This window comes from Apaloderma vittatum, unplaced genomic scaffold (assembly GCF_000703405.1).
Source record: "Apaloderma vittatum isolate BGI_N311 unplaced genomic scaffold, ASM70340v1 scaffold19810, whole genome shotgun sequence".
In the NCBI taxonomy this organism is placed as follows: Eukaryota; Metazoa; Chordata; class Aves; order Trogoniformes; family Trogonidae; genus Apaloderma; species Apaloderma vittatum.
Genome location: NW_009693087.1, coordinates 4,953 through 16,679, shown reverse-complemented (window position 1 = coordinate 16,679; position 11,727 = coordinate 4,953). Strand labels below are relative to the sequence as shown.

At 44.4% G+C, this 11,727-nt stretch overlaps 1 protein-coding gene across 1 annotated transcript; it reads right to left on the bottom strand.

The window, feature by feature from the left end:
- Nucleotides 1–1,250: 1,250 nt before the first annotated feature.
- On the bottom strand, nucleotides 1,251–10,620 carry RASSF6 (Ras association (RalGDS/AF-6) domain family member 6). The gene is made up of 10 exons (XM_009877930.1): nucleotides 10,550–10,620; nucleotides 7,626–7,704; nucleotides 6,313–6,464; nucleotides 4,241–4,332; nucleotides 3,739–3,917; nucleotides 3,537–3,638; nucleotides 2,914–2,965; nucleotides 2,269–2,387; nucleotides 2,091–2,188; nucleotides 1,251–1,326 (listed from the first exon to the last, which is right to left on the bottom strand). Exons 1-10 carry the CDS (start codon nucleotides 10,618–10,620, stop codon nucleotides 1,251–1,253), a joined length of 1,020 nt encoding a protein of 339 aa, XP_009876232.1.
- Nucleotides 10,621–11,727: the final 1,107 nt, after the last annotated feature.

Sequence of the window (11,727 nt, the reverse complement as noted above, 5' to 3'; positions counted from 1 at the left end):
TTAAAAATTAATGCCTTGCCCCAACCATGAGAGCTTCCGTCGGCACACCAACTCTTCGTTTTCAGATTGCCAGCCACTTCAGTTCATCTCAGGCACTGTAACTTCCTTCACGTTTCATTCCTTCCATGTGATTTCAAGGCCACGTATTTGTGCACACTGGGTTCCTCCTCTCACGGTGCTTAGCTTAGCCACAAACACCTAAGGCAGCACAGGCAAAACGCAGTTACCATGGGAAAAAAAGGAGAGCAAGTCATTGAACGCAAAGTAGATTTTATTTACATCTCCACAATTAGAGCTTTAAAATTCAGCACGACACAACCAGACAGGACCCAAGGGCTGGCTGCTGCACTCTGTGCTGGGGCCAGCCTGCACCTGAGACCACACCTGGGGGAAGGCTGCAGCCCCAACCCCGGCTCAGCCTCTCCCCCAATGCTTCTCATTTCCGTCTTCCAACAGAAGAAAAACCCACCTGAGGTAATGTGGAATCATTTGTTCCAACAACAATGAAAAAATGCTTCCAGGACCCAATCAAGCAAATGCAACAGCATTAAGTCAAAGATCTTACTGCGCAGTTCAAGAGCTTTCAGGGAGATATTCCCTCTTAAGTTAAAGAGCTGAGTACCTACTACTTAGGAGGGCTTCCCTTTGTATTTCTCTAACCATAGCTCAACGCTGAAGTAAGTCAGGCATCTAGCCAGGCCCAAGTCAGCGACATCTGTGCTCTCTGGCAGACTTGGTTGTTCTTTGGTCTGGGGTTTTTTTTAAAGCTAAATGAAAAGCCTAACTGCAATGTGAGATGCATAAATATTTTTTACCACTTATTTCTACTGAAAAGCTTCCCCCCAATATAATTCCACATTTCCGCAAGAAAAGGAAAACCCATATACTTTATTTCCATCATTTTCTGCATGATTAACACAGAGGTTAATGCAGCGTTGTTCTTATATCTAGACTTGGTGATGGTTTGCACACTAGTAGGTTTTGAAGCCTTGTGCTTTTCACAGGATTTCTTCCCTATCTTAAGCTTCACGCTTGATTCCGCATCTGTCTTGGGAGGGACCTTGTGCATCTTCTCGAGGTGGTTCCCAGCTTGTGTCCTGCAGCTGTAGCACAGGGGGTTCAGTTTCAGTTGCCTGAGGAATTTGAGCACCTTGTGCTTAAAGTTCTCTTCAGTCATGGAACATGGAGGCCAACCAACTGACTTGCCTTGGGCAAAGCAGAGCACAGGGAAGCTGCAACAGCTGCTCACATCAAACAGTAGTCTCTGTTTTTTTAACAGTTCGATCGTGCAGGTGCTGACAGATGATGCTCTTCTCTTTGAGGTACCTGAGGTGTAGGAAGGGAGGGAGAGAACACATTTAAGGAACCAAGTATCCTGAAAAAATTCAACCCAAATTCTAATCTGCTACTTGAACAGCTCAAAAAAATAATAATGAAAGCTTCTCCAGTAGCAAATGGCAAATGCTGGGTAGGGTTTTATTTCTTTTTTACATTTACTGGCTACTTGGATTCAAAGTGATTATCAGACCATCAGCTGGTAAGAGATCCACAGCTGGTACAAAACTCTCACCACTTCCCACATCAGAACCAAATGCTCATAAACATCAGCACGTTCCTAACTTGTACCTGTTGTGCATTTTGAGCTACCACTAGAACTCAAACTATTTATCGGATGAAGTTTTCAAGGACCACAAAGCTGCATTAGTGCTGAATTTTTAAATGCTATGTTACCTAAATAGCCCCACAAAACACATCACATTCCTACTTTTCTCAGAAATACACAGCAGCAAGTAGAAACTGAGGAACCAGACCAAGACTCAGAGAACAAACAGAAGTATACATGAAAGTCTGAATTTTCTCAAGACACTGTCCATATAGGCAGTATTTATTCTGCAATCTTGAACAGCAAACGCTCATCTGTGTGTGCAGGATATCGAAAGGACTGTAAACGTCACCAAGTTCCACTTACATAGTGACAGCACAGTGTTCCAAGTGCACTCCAATATATGAACACATCCACCTCTTAAACTAAGTCCAGGAGAAGACTTAGAATTATGGGTTAAAGTGACCCCTCTTGTATTTTGATTTACCTTGCAACTGTCTGTTGAATCTCCTGCTGCTCTTCTTCATTTATTCTGTGAAGAATCGATTCCAAAAAGGGGAGATGAAATTGAATGTACTGAGCAACCTACCAAGAAGAACAGCCCGTGAGCAGCTGTGTTAACTGACAAAAACGCTGTGGACTGTTAGAATTGATGGTGTACGTACATCGCTGCTGATCTCCTCCACGTCCCTGTCCATGAGAAAAAACTTGGCAACCTTCTCTGCGGGCCCCTGCAAGAGTCTGTGCAGTAAGGGAACATCTCCGCTCCTCAGCTGCTTCTTCTCTGGGATGGACAAGAAATGTCAGGATGCTCAGAACACACAACAGTGCAGTCAACTAGTCTTATTTTTCTTTTCAAAGGTCCTAAATCTGCATGAGGTGCACTTTTAGAAGATACTTAAAGGATGATGTGGCACCTGACTTATGCTGCCCAGTTGGGAAGAACTTGGTAGATGAAACACAAGAACAGCAATTTAGGAAGCCAAGTGAGCATTTCTAAGACTGATCCCAGACCCACCAGCTTAACCATCACTCCCCGAGTCACTGTCTACTTGATGGTTTTCAAATATTTCAACTTTGTGCTTGGACATTGAAGGCACAAGCCCATCAGTTCTGTCTCCCATTCTTGCCAATACTCCTTTTAATAAAAAAAAAAAATAAATCTTGTTTACTGAAGGGATAGCGTAAACTGTGTTGGTGAAGTAACCCTCATGTGGCTAAGGCAGATGCCTGTGGTGAGTCCCATCAAACACACACACACACAGAGGATAATTAGATACAAAGTGATCATGCCGTGGTGCCTGGCTTACCTCCGGACGCGTGGATAATATAAAGTGCAAATTCATGGGGGCTGTTTTCTATCTGTTAAAACACAAACAGAAAAAGTCTATTCCAACTGATGGATACACTCTCCCAGCATTTCGCTGTCAGCAGATAAAGCAAATGAAAATTAAAAAAAAAGTGCTTTCAGACCGTGTGGCACTGATCTTGAGCACTAGTTTTAGCTCTGGCTCGGTGGAGCTTTCTGTGTGCCTGGATCCACCAGAAAGCACCTCCCAGCCGCTCGGCCCGGAGAGGGACTGCGGGCCCTTGTAACCAGGGTGCAGTTCCCCGGGCCCGCCAGCAGAGGGCAGCACAGCCACGGCACCCGGCAGCTGGTGTCCCAGCCGCGCTCCCGGCACGGCAATTCGCAGAGAAGCTCTTCTACCCTTCTGCACCCCATTTACACCTTCTAGACTCAAGCAGCTGTGAAAAAAAGGGTAAAATAACAAAAGTGCGTTCCGTAAAAGCCGCCCGTGTGGCTTTTCTGTTGTGTTCTACTCTGCACACTGGTCCCTCCCGGGGTTTTCCTGCCTCGGACATCACCCTGACACACTGGAGTTCTCTTGCGGAGAGGAGTGCTGCGCGCCCTTCGGGACACACACACGCTCACCTTGAACTTCCGAAGCAATTGTTCTATCACTTGTCTCGTTCTCATCTGGCTGTTGATTCTTATTTTGGTTTCTGATCCAAAAGCTGGAGTGAAAACTGAGGTCTAGGAACAACAAACAGCAGCAGCAGGACATGAGCACAGGGACAGCTGTACTCAGCAGTGCATGAAAGGTGATGGGAGACCAGTTATCAAACTTCTGTACCTCATAGTTGTAGAAGTGGCCGTTAATTGAAAACCTGTGAGTTTCCTCTTCGGTCCTGGCTATGGTGGGGAGCTTGGTCCTCCTGCGCACGGCCGTGCTGACGGCCCGAGGCAGGGTAGCGCAGTCATGTTCCTGCTCGCTGCCAGACCTCAGAGGGCGGCTTTCGTACCTGCAGTAACCTGGCCATCAAGGCAAGCACATCAGCACTTGGTACGGCTGCCCCACCCTCCTCGCCAGCACCCGTGGGAAGGAGGCTCTCAGGGGAGAGATGTGATGTATTGATTTATTTTTTGGGGGGGTGGAGAGCAGGAGAGGAGCCAAGCGTAAGCACACGCCTCCACTGCCCAGTCCCAGGTCAGTGTTACTCTAGCATGTAACAGGCGTTAGGAACGGGCAGAACAAGACTTCCCTTTACTGGTAGGAAAGGCATGGGGTGTCAAAAAGCTTTGTGCAGTCACAGAACAAAGATTTTTTAAATCCATTTAAGAGCACCACCACTCACTTGTCTCGAGGTTTGGCTTCTCTTCAGTAGATTTCAGCGTCTCCCCACTAATGTGATGCAGGTCATCAAATTCTCCCCAGCGTGTCATTCCCCTGCAATACCCAACAGCTCTAGCTGATAACTCCTCCTCAGCTGAGTGGTATCAATTTATCCTGGAGCCAGGCTTCCTGTAACACCTTCCTATCCCTGTTCAAACCTCTATAGAACATGATCAGAGATTTTAGTGTGGTATATGAAGCCAGCAATTTTAATTTAGTCCATAATAAAGTTATTTTTTAAAATGTGGTATGACTGGGGATCCCAAAAGACACACAATGCTATTTAGAGCTTGCTGAACATGGATCCTTATGTCCCTTCAAACTCAGGCAGTAATTCTTCACCTGTTTTACAGCAACACCCTGTATTTATCACATGTAGGAGAGCAGGCAGCACACAAACCACAGATATTGTAGTTTAAACAGTCACAGGTGACATCATGTCTGTTACACACATGGACAGGAAAGATGAACCACACCAGCTGCCCGTGCTACACAAACCAGACCTGTACAAAACCAGAAATTCAATCGAGCTTGTTTCAAAGCTCAGCTTCCTTTACACTGTATTTCCATAATTAATTGCATAACCTCTCTAGCACAAAGTCTCTGGCCAGTTACTGCTCTGATTGAGAATAAACCCATTTGTAGCAAAACATTAAAAATGCATTTCCTATATACATTCAACACAATATTCTACTAACTCAAATGAACATGCCAAACAACCTCAGTTGTGTTCCATGCATTTGAAAAATTCGGTTAAGATGAAACAGCCAAGCTGCTCTGCATACCTTAAAGCATGTCTGGGCAGCTTCACACTGCTACGATCATGAATTACTATTTACTTTAAAGATTCAGATCTCCACGAGTCCTAAGATTTTAAGACATAAAAGGCAAAGCATAACTTAAACTACCAGACCAGACTATCTTAAAGGCCACAAACCCCCTCTTCAAGTAGATCCAGTGAAGGAGGGGGAAAAAAAAAAAAAGGTAAAAACCACAACCAGATTTGCATCAGACTCCCTGGTTACTCCTGGCAGGTTACAGCCCTTCACTTCAACAGCCAGAAGTAGGGAGGAAGACTCTCCCAGACCTCACTCTAAACCCACAGCTGCACTGATAGTGAAGTTACACCCACAATTCAAACATGTAGGGAATGCTGTCTTACAGAATCACAGAATCACAGAATGTCAGGGGTTGGAAGGGACCTTTGAAGATCATCTAGTCCAACCTTCATCCCACCATACCTAACCACTACACCATAGCCTCAAGTGCTAGATCTACTTTTTTTTTAAACAACGGATAATTAAGAAAGCCAGCTCCGAAATGCAGATTTCTGCAGCAATTCATTCAGGGCAAACATTGGCTCAGCCTCTATTTTACACATTACTCGGCTTCAGCTCAGCAGATAGAGCTCAAAATTCACCATTCAAGGCTTGGGAAAGAGCATTCCAACCAGAAAGAACCTACCCACTTGTTCAAGATAAAGCAAACCTGGCAGGAATCGGATCAGATCACTGCCTGAAGGAGCAGCTGATCTGGGGCGATTTTTAAGGGACTTGAACATTAGATTCTGCGCAGGCAAAGCTCCTAGCTTGACCTTTGCCCTAAGAAGGCTGCACTCCTGAAATACCTTCAAAGGTAACACTAACCTACCAGCTTTTTGCTTCATGTCATAGAACTTGCACCACCATGAGGCCTTCCAGGGACTAGCAAATTATTGTCTCTACAGATATATGTGGGGGGTGTTCACTGGTAGTTGTCCTCGACAGAAGTCTCCCCCTACTTGCATAGCAATAGTCAGTCTAGGCAAGAACAGCCAAAGACGCACCAAAGAGGTCACAAAAATGCATCTTTCTGCCCAGCAGAAGCTGTTAAAAACGACACCAGTTACACTGGGCACAGAGAACAGCCATGCAAGCAATGACCACAGCCTCTGGGGAACAGGGGACTACACCAGCAGCCATACCCACTGAAGCCACCTACGTAGGCATCTTCAAATGACCACCTGCCTCCTTCTTACCCAAGTTAATACTTTACCTTTTACTTGGGAACAAACCCACACTCTCAGTTGACTTGAGGGTTACGAAAGAGGGTATCTGCTTCTCATCCTGAATTTTTAATCGGATAGGATGTCGGACTCCCCAAAATATCGACAAGATGCCTTCAATAAATGGTTTGCTTCCTTCGTCCTAGAGGGAAGAAACCAACAACCACCATGACAGTTGCATAATAAATGAGTAATTATTACCATGTAATAATGATCAAGTACTCCTCAAAGTAGCAGAAATACAATGAAATCACTGAGGCCAACACAGTCATGGAACGCGGCACCTGGAGAAACCGGCAGGTATTGCCCAAAGAGTTAGCTAAAGCCTTGGCTCACCTGATCTCGTGCCAGCATCAGTCCCACTTGAACCAGGAGGTTTTCCGGCCAACGTGCCCAGAATACCATACAGGTTTAAGTCAGATCCTATTCATTCTACTTGAAGGCCTAGCTCTCCTGAAACCAGGGTGCCCAGAATGCAGTGAAGGGGAAGAACAACTGCTGATAAATGAGTAGGCAGCAGCTAACAAAATTGTCCTTGCTGACTCCAAGCAACACCAGCCCAAAGCCTGTTACCAGTCGCCATTCTCACCGACACAGAACCCCCTCAGTGCATTGTAGGCTGGGACAGAGAAGTGAGGGAGGTCAGTTTTCAGACCACTTCTGCCACAGATGGTTCTAACATCATCTTGGGTCTTGATATCAGGAAAAACAACAGAAACGAGCTCGTGACAAACCAGGTTCAGACCTCTATGCTGACAAGTCTGTAGTCCGAGAGACATGATTAATGCTTCCATCCATCCTTCAGCTCCACAAGCCCCTCACCACAGGAGACGGTTTTCTGAAGCTACAGTTAAAAGCATTTTCTCTCTACTACAGGTTCACATTCCAGTAGAAAGCAGGAAGGTCTCCTTGACCCAAGTGACAGCAGCCCTGCCATAACACACTGGATTCAGGCTGAAGGGGCAGGGGGTGAACTGCCCCTCAGAATTATTTGCAGTACTGCTACTTACTAGGACTTGAGACATCACCCCAAAGAACAATTTCCCGTGAAACACTAAAAAAAGAGATGGTGAGGAGATGACATTGTTTAAAAATCTAAGTCCCCCTAATCTGAAGATGACTATTTCTGCTCTTCCACTCACAGCACCTGACTCAAGCACTTGCTGTGGCTTTTATCAATACACGTTCCATCTAATATGCAACAGGTATGCTACATGGTTCCATCCAGCCACATCAAACATCAGTGCCCACTAAGGTGCTTCCTACATTAAGCCTGTACTATTATTTTTACATATATTCTTACCTGATTATATGACAGTTGCAGATTCTCTTGATCGGAATAGTAAGAGTTATAGGTCTTCAGAAGGGAACTGAGCTGCTCTCTAGAATAAAGCATCAGAATAAACACAGTAATTAGTAAGCTCTTGCATCACTGCAAAGTACAGGTGTTAAGTGGGAGGGTAACAGCCTCTGTGCTACCCACTGCATCTCTGCACACATTTGTTAATGATTCATACATCACTTCCTGGGAGTAAAGTTTTGTCAGGATACTGCGTCACAAGTTGCTTCTCTGAAGAGCTGATAACACGAAGGCAATTAATTAGTCATGGTCTGATGGGATGTTAGGAACACTGCCCCAGAATAACTTGTACTTTGGACTTGTATTACAGCCACAAAAGGGAAGCAAACATGAACAGCGGTCCCATACACTAGTACTGCAGATGAGTTAGATAACACATTGTTTTCTCCACGTGTTCTTTACCAAGGAGCTTTTATATTTTTTCAGATACTCTACTGATGTCAAAGTATCTAGAGTATGCCTAGACAACACATTTCTAATTGCTTCTGCTTGAAACATAGGAGCTTGGCACTACACCTTTGCTCAGAGGAGAAACACCGGAGATGAAGAGCACCTCTGCCAACAAGCAAGCATTATGAGCATGCCCATCATCTTGGATTTCAAGCAGAAATTCCTGATGCAATTGAAGAAAAGCAGCACGACATGCTGCTTTGAAAATGCTGCACTGAGGCAGGAGGGCTGTCTGAGGCATGCTGGTGCTAATGACATTTAAAACAATCTTAAAGAAATACTACTAGAGATAAGTATACTTGCCTCCATCCTTGATAAACTGACAAGACAGAAGGGTTTCCAACCATATTTCAAATTTGATTTCAAATGTACCAATGAGACAAGAAAAGCATCTCCTGGGACAGCCCTAGGCTGACTCCAGCAGCATACATCCTCTTCTGTGGCTTGCGACAAACATGCTGTTCTTGGAGCTTCAGCCTCCCCCATCTACAGTGTCTCTGAGAGCTCAAAGCAGGTGACTAACACAGAACTCGTCCCTCCCAGAAGAAGATAATTAAGTGGGTTTTATCAAGTGCTGGCCTCCAAAGCCACATTATCAACATTTAAGTCAATTCACTCACTCTTAAATCCTGCTAACACAGGCAGTGAAAGCCTTTCTTTCCATGGTGTTGGAATAGCTCATTACAGGTTCCTTGTGTCTTGGGAGCTATGAGGGATTGTGTTCAGGTCACGCCGCCAAAAGCAGCAGCTTTAATGGACTTCAGTATCAGTTGGGTACAGCTGACAATTTGATGACCCTGGCTAAAGGTAAGGGAGATGAAGCATGTCTTCACCCCATACGCAGGCAAAATCCTGATGCAGTTTACGATGATGCAGTTTTGTTGGACGGATGTTGTGACAGACCTCCTGATCCTGCTTGCAAGGTGCTTAAAGCATCTTGTACACTTTAGAGTCCAAAACCTTCAGCAACCATTTTATTGGCAGCTGTTCCTGTACCAGCTTCTTCCAGGCAGAAAGTTGGGAAGATCAGTTGCCTGAAGACAGACCAGGAATAAGGACTTGGGTCACCCTGAGGCCCATCTTGTCCTCTGAATCAACACTGGCTGCTAAGGCAAATAAAGTCATAGGCTAAAAGCACTCAAGTGCGGTGATGAAGGTTATCTCTGAGGCAGATTGTGATTCTCAGAGCAAGCTCTGAAGAACTTTGTTTCTTGCCTCGTCTAGAAAGATTTCCATTAACTTCCACAGAAGTTTGCACAAATAAATCTTTCATGTTTCAGTCTTGCATTAGTGCAACCAACAGTGACAAACCACGGAAGCAATTAGAAAAGCCCTGAGGGAGAGATTTAATTGCAGCTCTGACTTGTTTGTCCTGGTGTAGGAGACGTTAGGAAATAAAATTAAAAAAAACACAACCAAAATCCAAAACTGACTTGCTTAACTTCTTAGCCCCAGAAAGACACAACACATGAACCAGCCTCCTAGCTCCACAACAAGTCTTAGGGTAATGTAACTTCGTTACCAAGGCTGCCCTAACCAAGAGGCTGATCATCATCTGTTCAGAGTTACAGTGCCAGAGGATCAGCAGCTCTGTCACACTGCAAGACTGTTCCTCGCTGCACAGCTTGGTGATAACAGCCAAATACAGCCATTGGCGGAAGTCAAAGGTAAGTACGTTGTAGAAAAACTTACAGACAGCCCATTAGAAAAAAAAAAGTAAAATAACTGCAGATTCAGTACAAAGGCAGAATAAAAAGGAGCTGGAAGGTCAAGCTCTCTGGTGGTAAACCACAACAGAGCTCAGATTTTGTCCACTAAAAACACTAAACCAGGACCATTCGCCCATGTCCTTCTCTCCCCTGAGCCTCACGTAGTTATCCATGGATATTTATGGCAGTTCTGCTTCATGACACAATAGTTGAGCCAGCCAAGTCATCCCACGCACTTTGGTCAGCCTTTTGATCCAGCTGCTGCGCAATGCCCAGACAGCAGGCTCGCCACCTCAGCGGGACTGGCATGGCGCAACTGGAAAGGGAGTAACGCAACAACAGATTTGAGGGATAGATGAGGGGTGATAGTCTGGAAATTGCATTGGAAACAAGCTCCAGAGCACACTGAACATATTGCTGATTCTTGAAACACTGTGTGCTTTGGGCTCTGACACCTGATTTTATTTCAGTATCCTCTAAATCTTGTCCTACCTCATGAACAACATCAACACACCAAAAGGTTTAAAGCTATAGTCTTGGAAAATGACATAAAATGCAATTTTCTTCTGTACACACTTGACAGCAAGTTGTAGCAATTGCCACTGCTACAGCATCAGCTCTCTACAGGATCCCTTGTTAATGAATAAATGTGGAGTAACTGGAAAGAAAGCCAAGTAACTAAATGTCTTGAATTTTTTAATCATTTACCTGGTTATAACCTTCTCCTCGTTGATGGAAACAGAAGGTAGATGGTGTGCTTTCATAGTCACTTTCTTCATTTATTCTGAAGACACTAACCTAAACGAAGAAGTAAAAAAAAATAATCAGTAATAATACATGCCCATCAATGCCACAAAGAAAGACTAAGTGCTCAACACAAGAACAAAGCTTTAGTTTGCCAAGTGAAACAGGCTCAGACACTCAAGCTAAGAGCTAACTACACCATACTTTGACTACTCTGTCCTTGATTTTAATTCCTAAATATTTCCTAACCCCAGTAAAAAAGCCATAAGCCATGCCCAGTGAGTATATCACAGTGCCTTAAACCCCAAGTCCTATATACACAAAAACTTACTCAGGTAGCTTTAGGACTCCTCAACAACTCCAGGATTATGTTTCACTTGATACTAGTCTGAGAGTGAAACCCATTTGCAGGATTCGTTTGTTAATTATGAATAGACCATTGCCCAGGGTCACCAAAAAAACCCCAACAAACAGTGACTCAGCAAACCACTTTAAACCAGGTTTGTAAAATAACAAGAGAAAGAGGAGTGCTCATCACTGGCAGTGTCCTGCAGTACACAGAGAAAGCAGCTGAGATATTAAAGAGCGAACAAGGCTATAATTAAAGCGATGCAGCAATATAATTTACACATCGCCAGGTAGCAATTCCAGCACATGGCGCAGGCAACAAGCCAGACCCATAAGACTCCAACTACGCCTTCTTCAGTAAGCTTAATTACGGTGTCTTGGCTGCTTTCCTTCCCCCTCAGGTACTAGAGGAAAAGGCAGACTGAGAAAAGTAACTGAAGGGACTCAGAGACTCTAGACAGACAACTGATACCACACTGAAAAATAAACCAAAACCCAAATAAATTAGTCTCAGCTCAAGATGTGACATCATACAGATTAGGGAGAATAAAAAAAAAAAGGAAAAAAAAAAAGCAGTAAAAGCTTAAAAGAATTTTTTCCACTTCTATTTCTCTCCTGTTTGGGCCTAATGACAGAGAAATTCGTCTGACAGCACCCCACGTCCCTTCTCCCTTACGCCAGGAGATAGACTCCAGTCTGATCTCAAACTGCACGGGACAAGGACTGGTGAAACGCATCCACTAAGTAGTTAACAGTCTACAGTTCTAAGGGCAAGTAGCTCTAAGAAAATAACT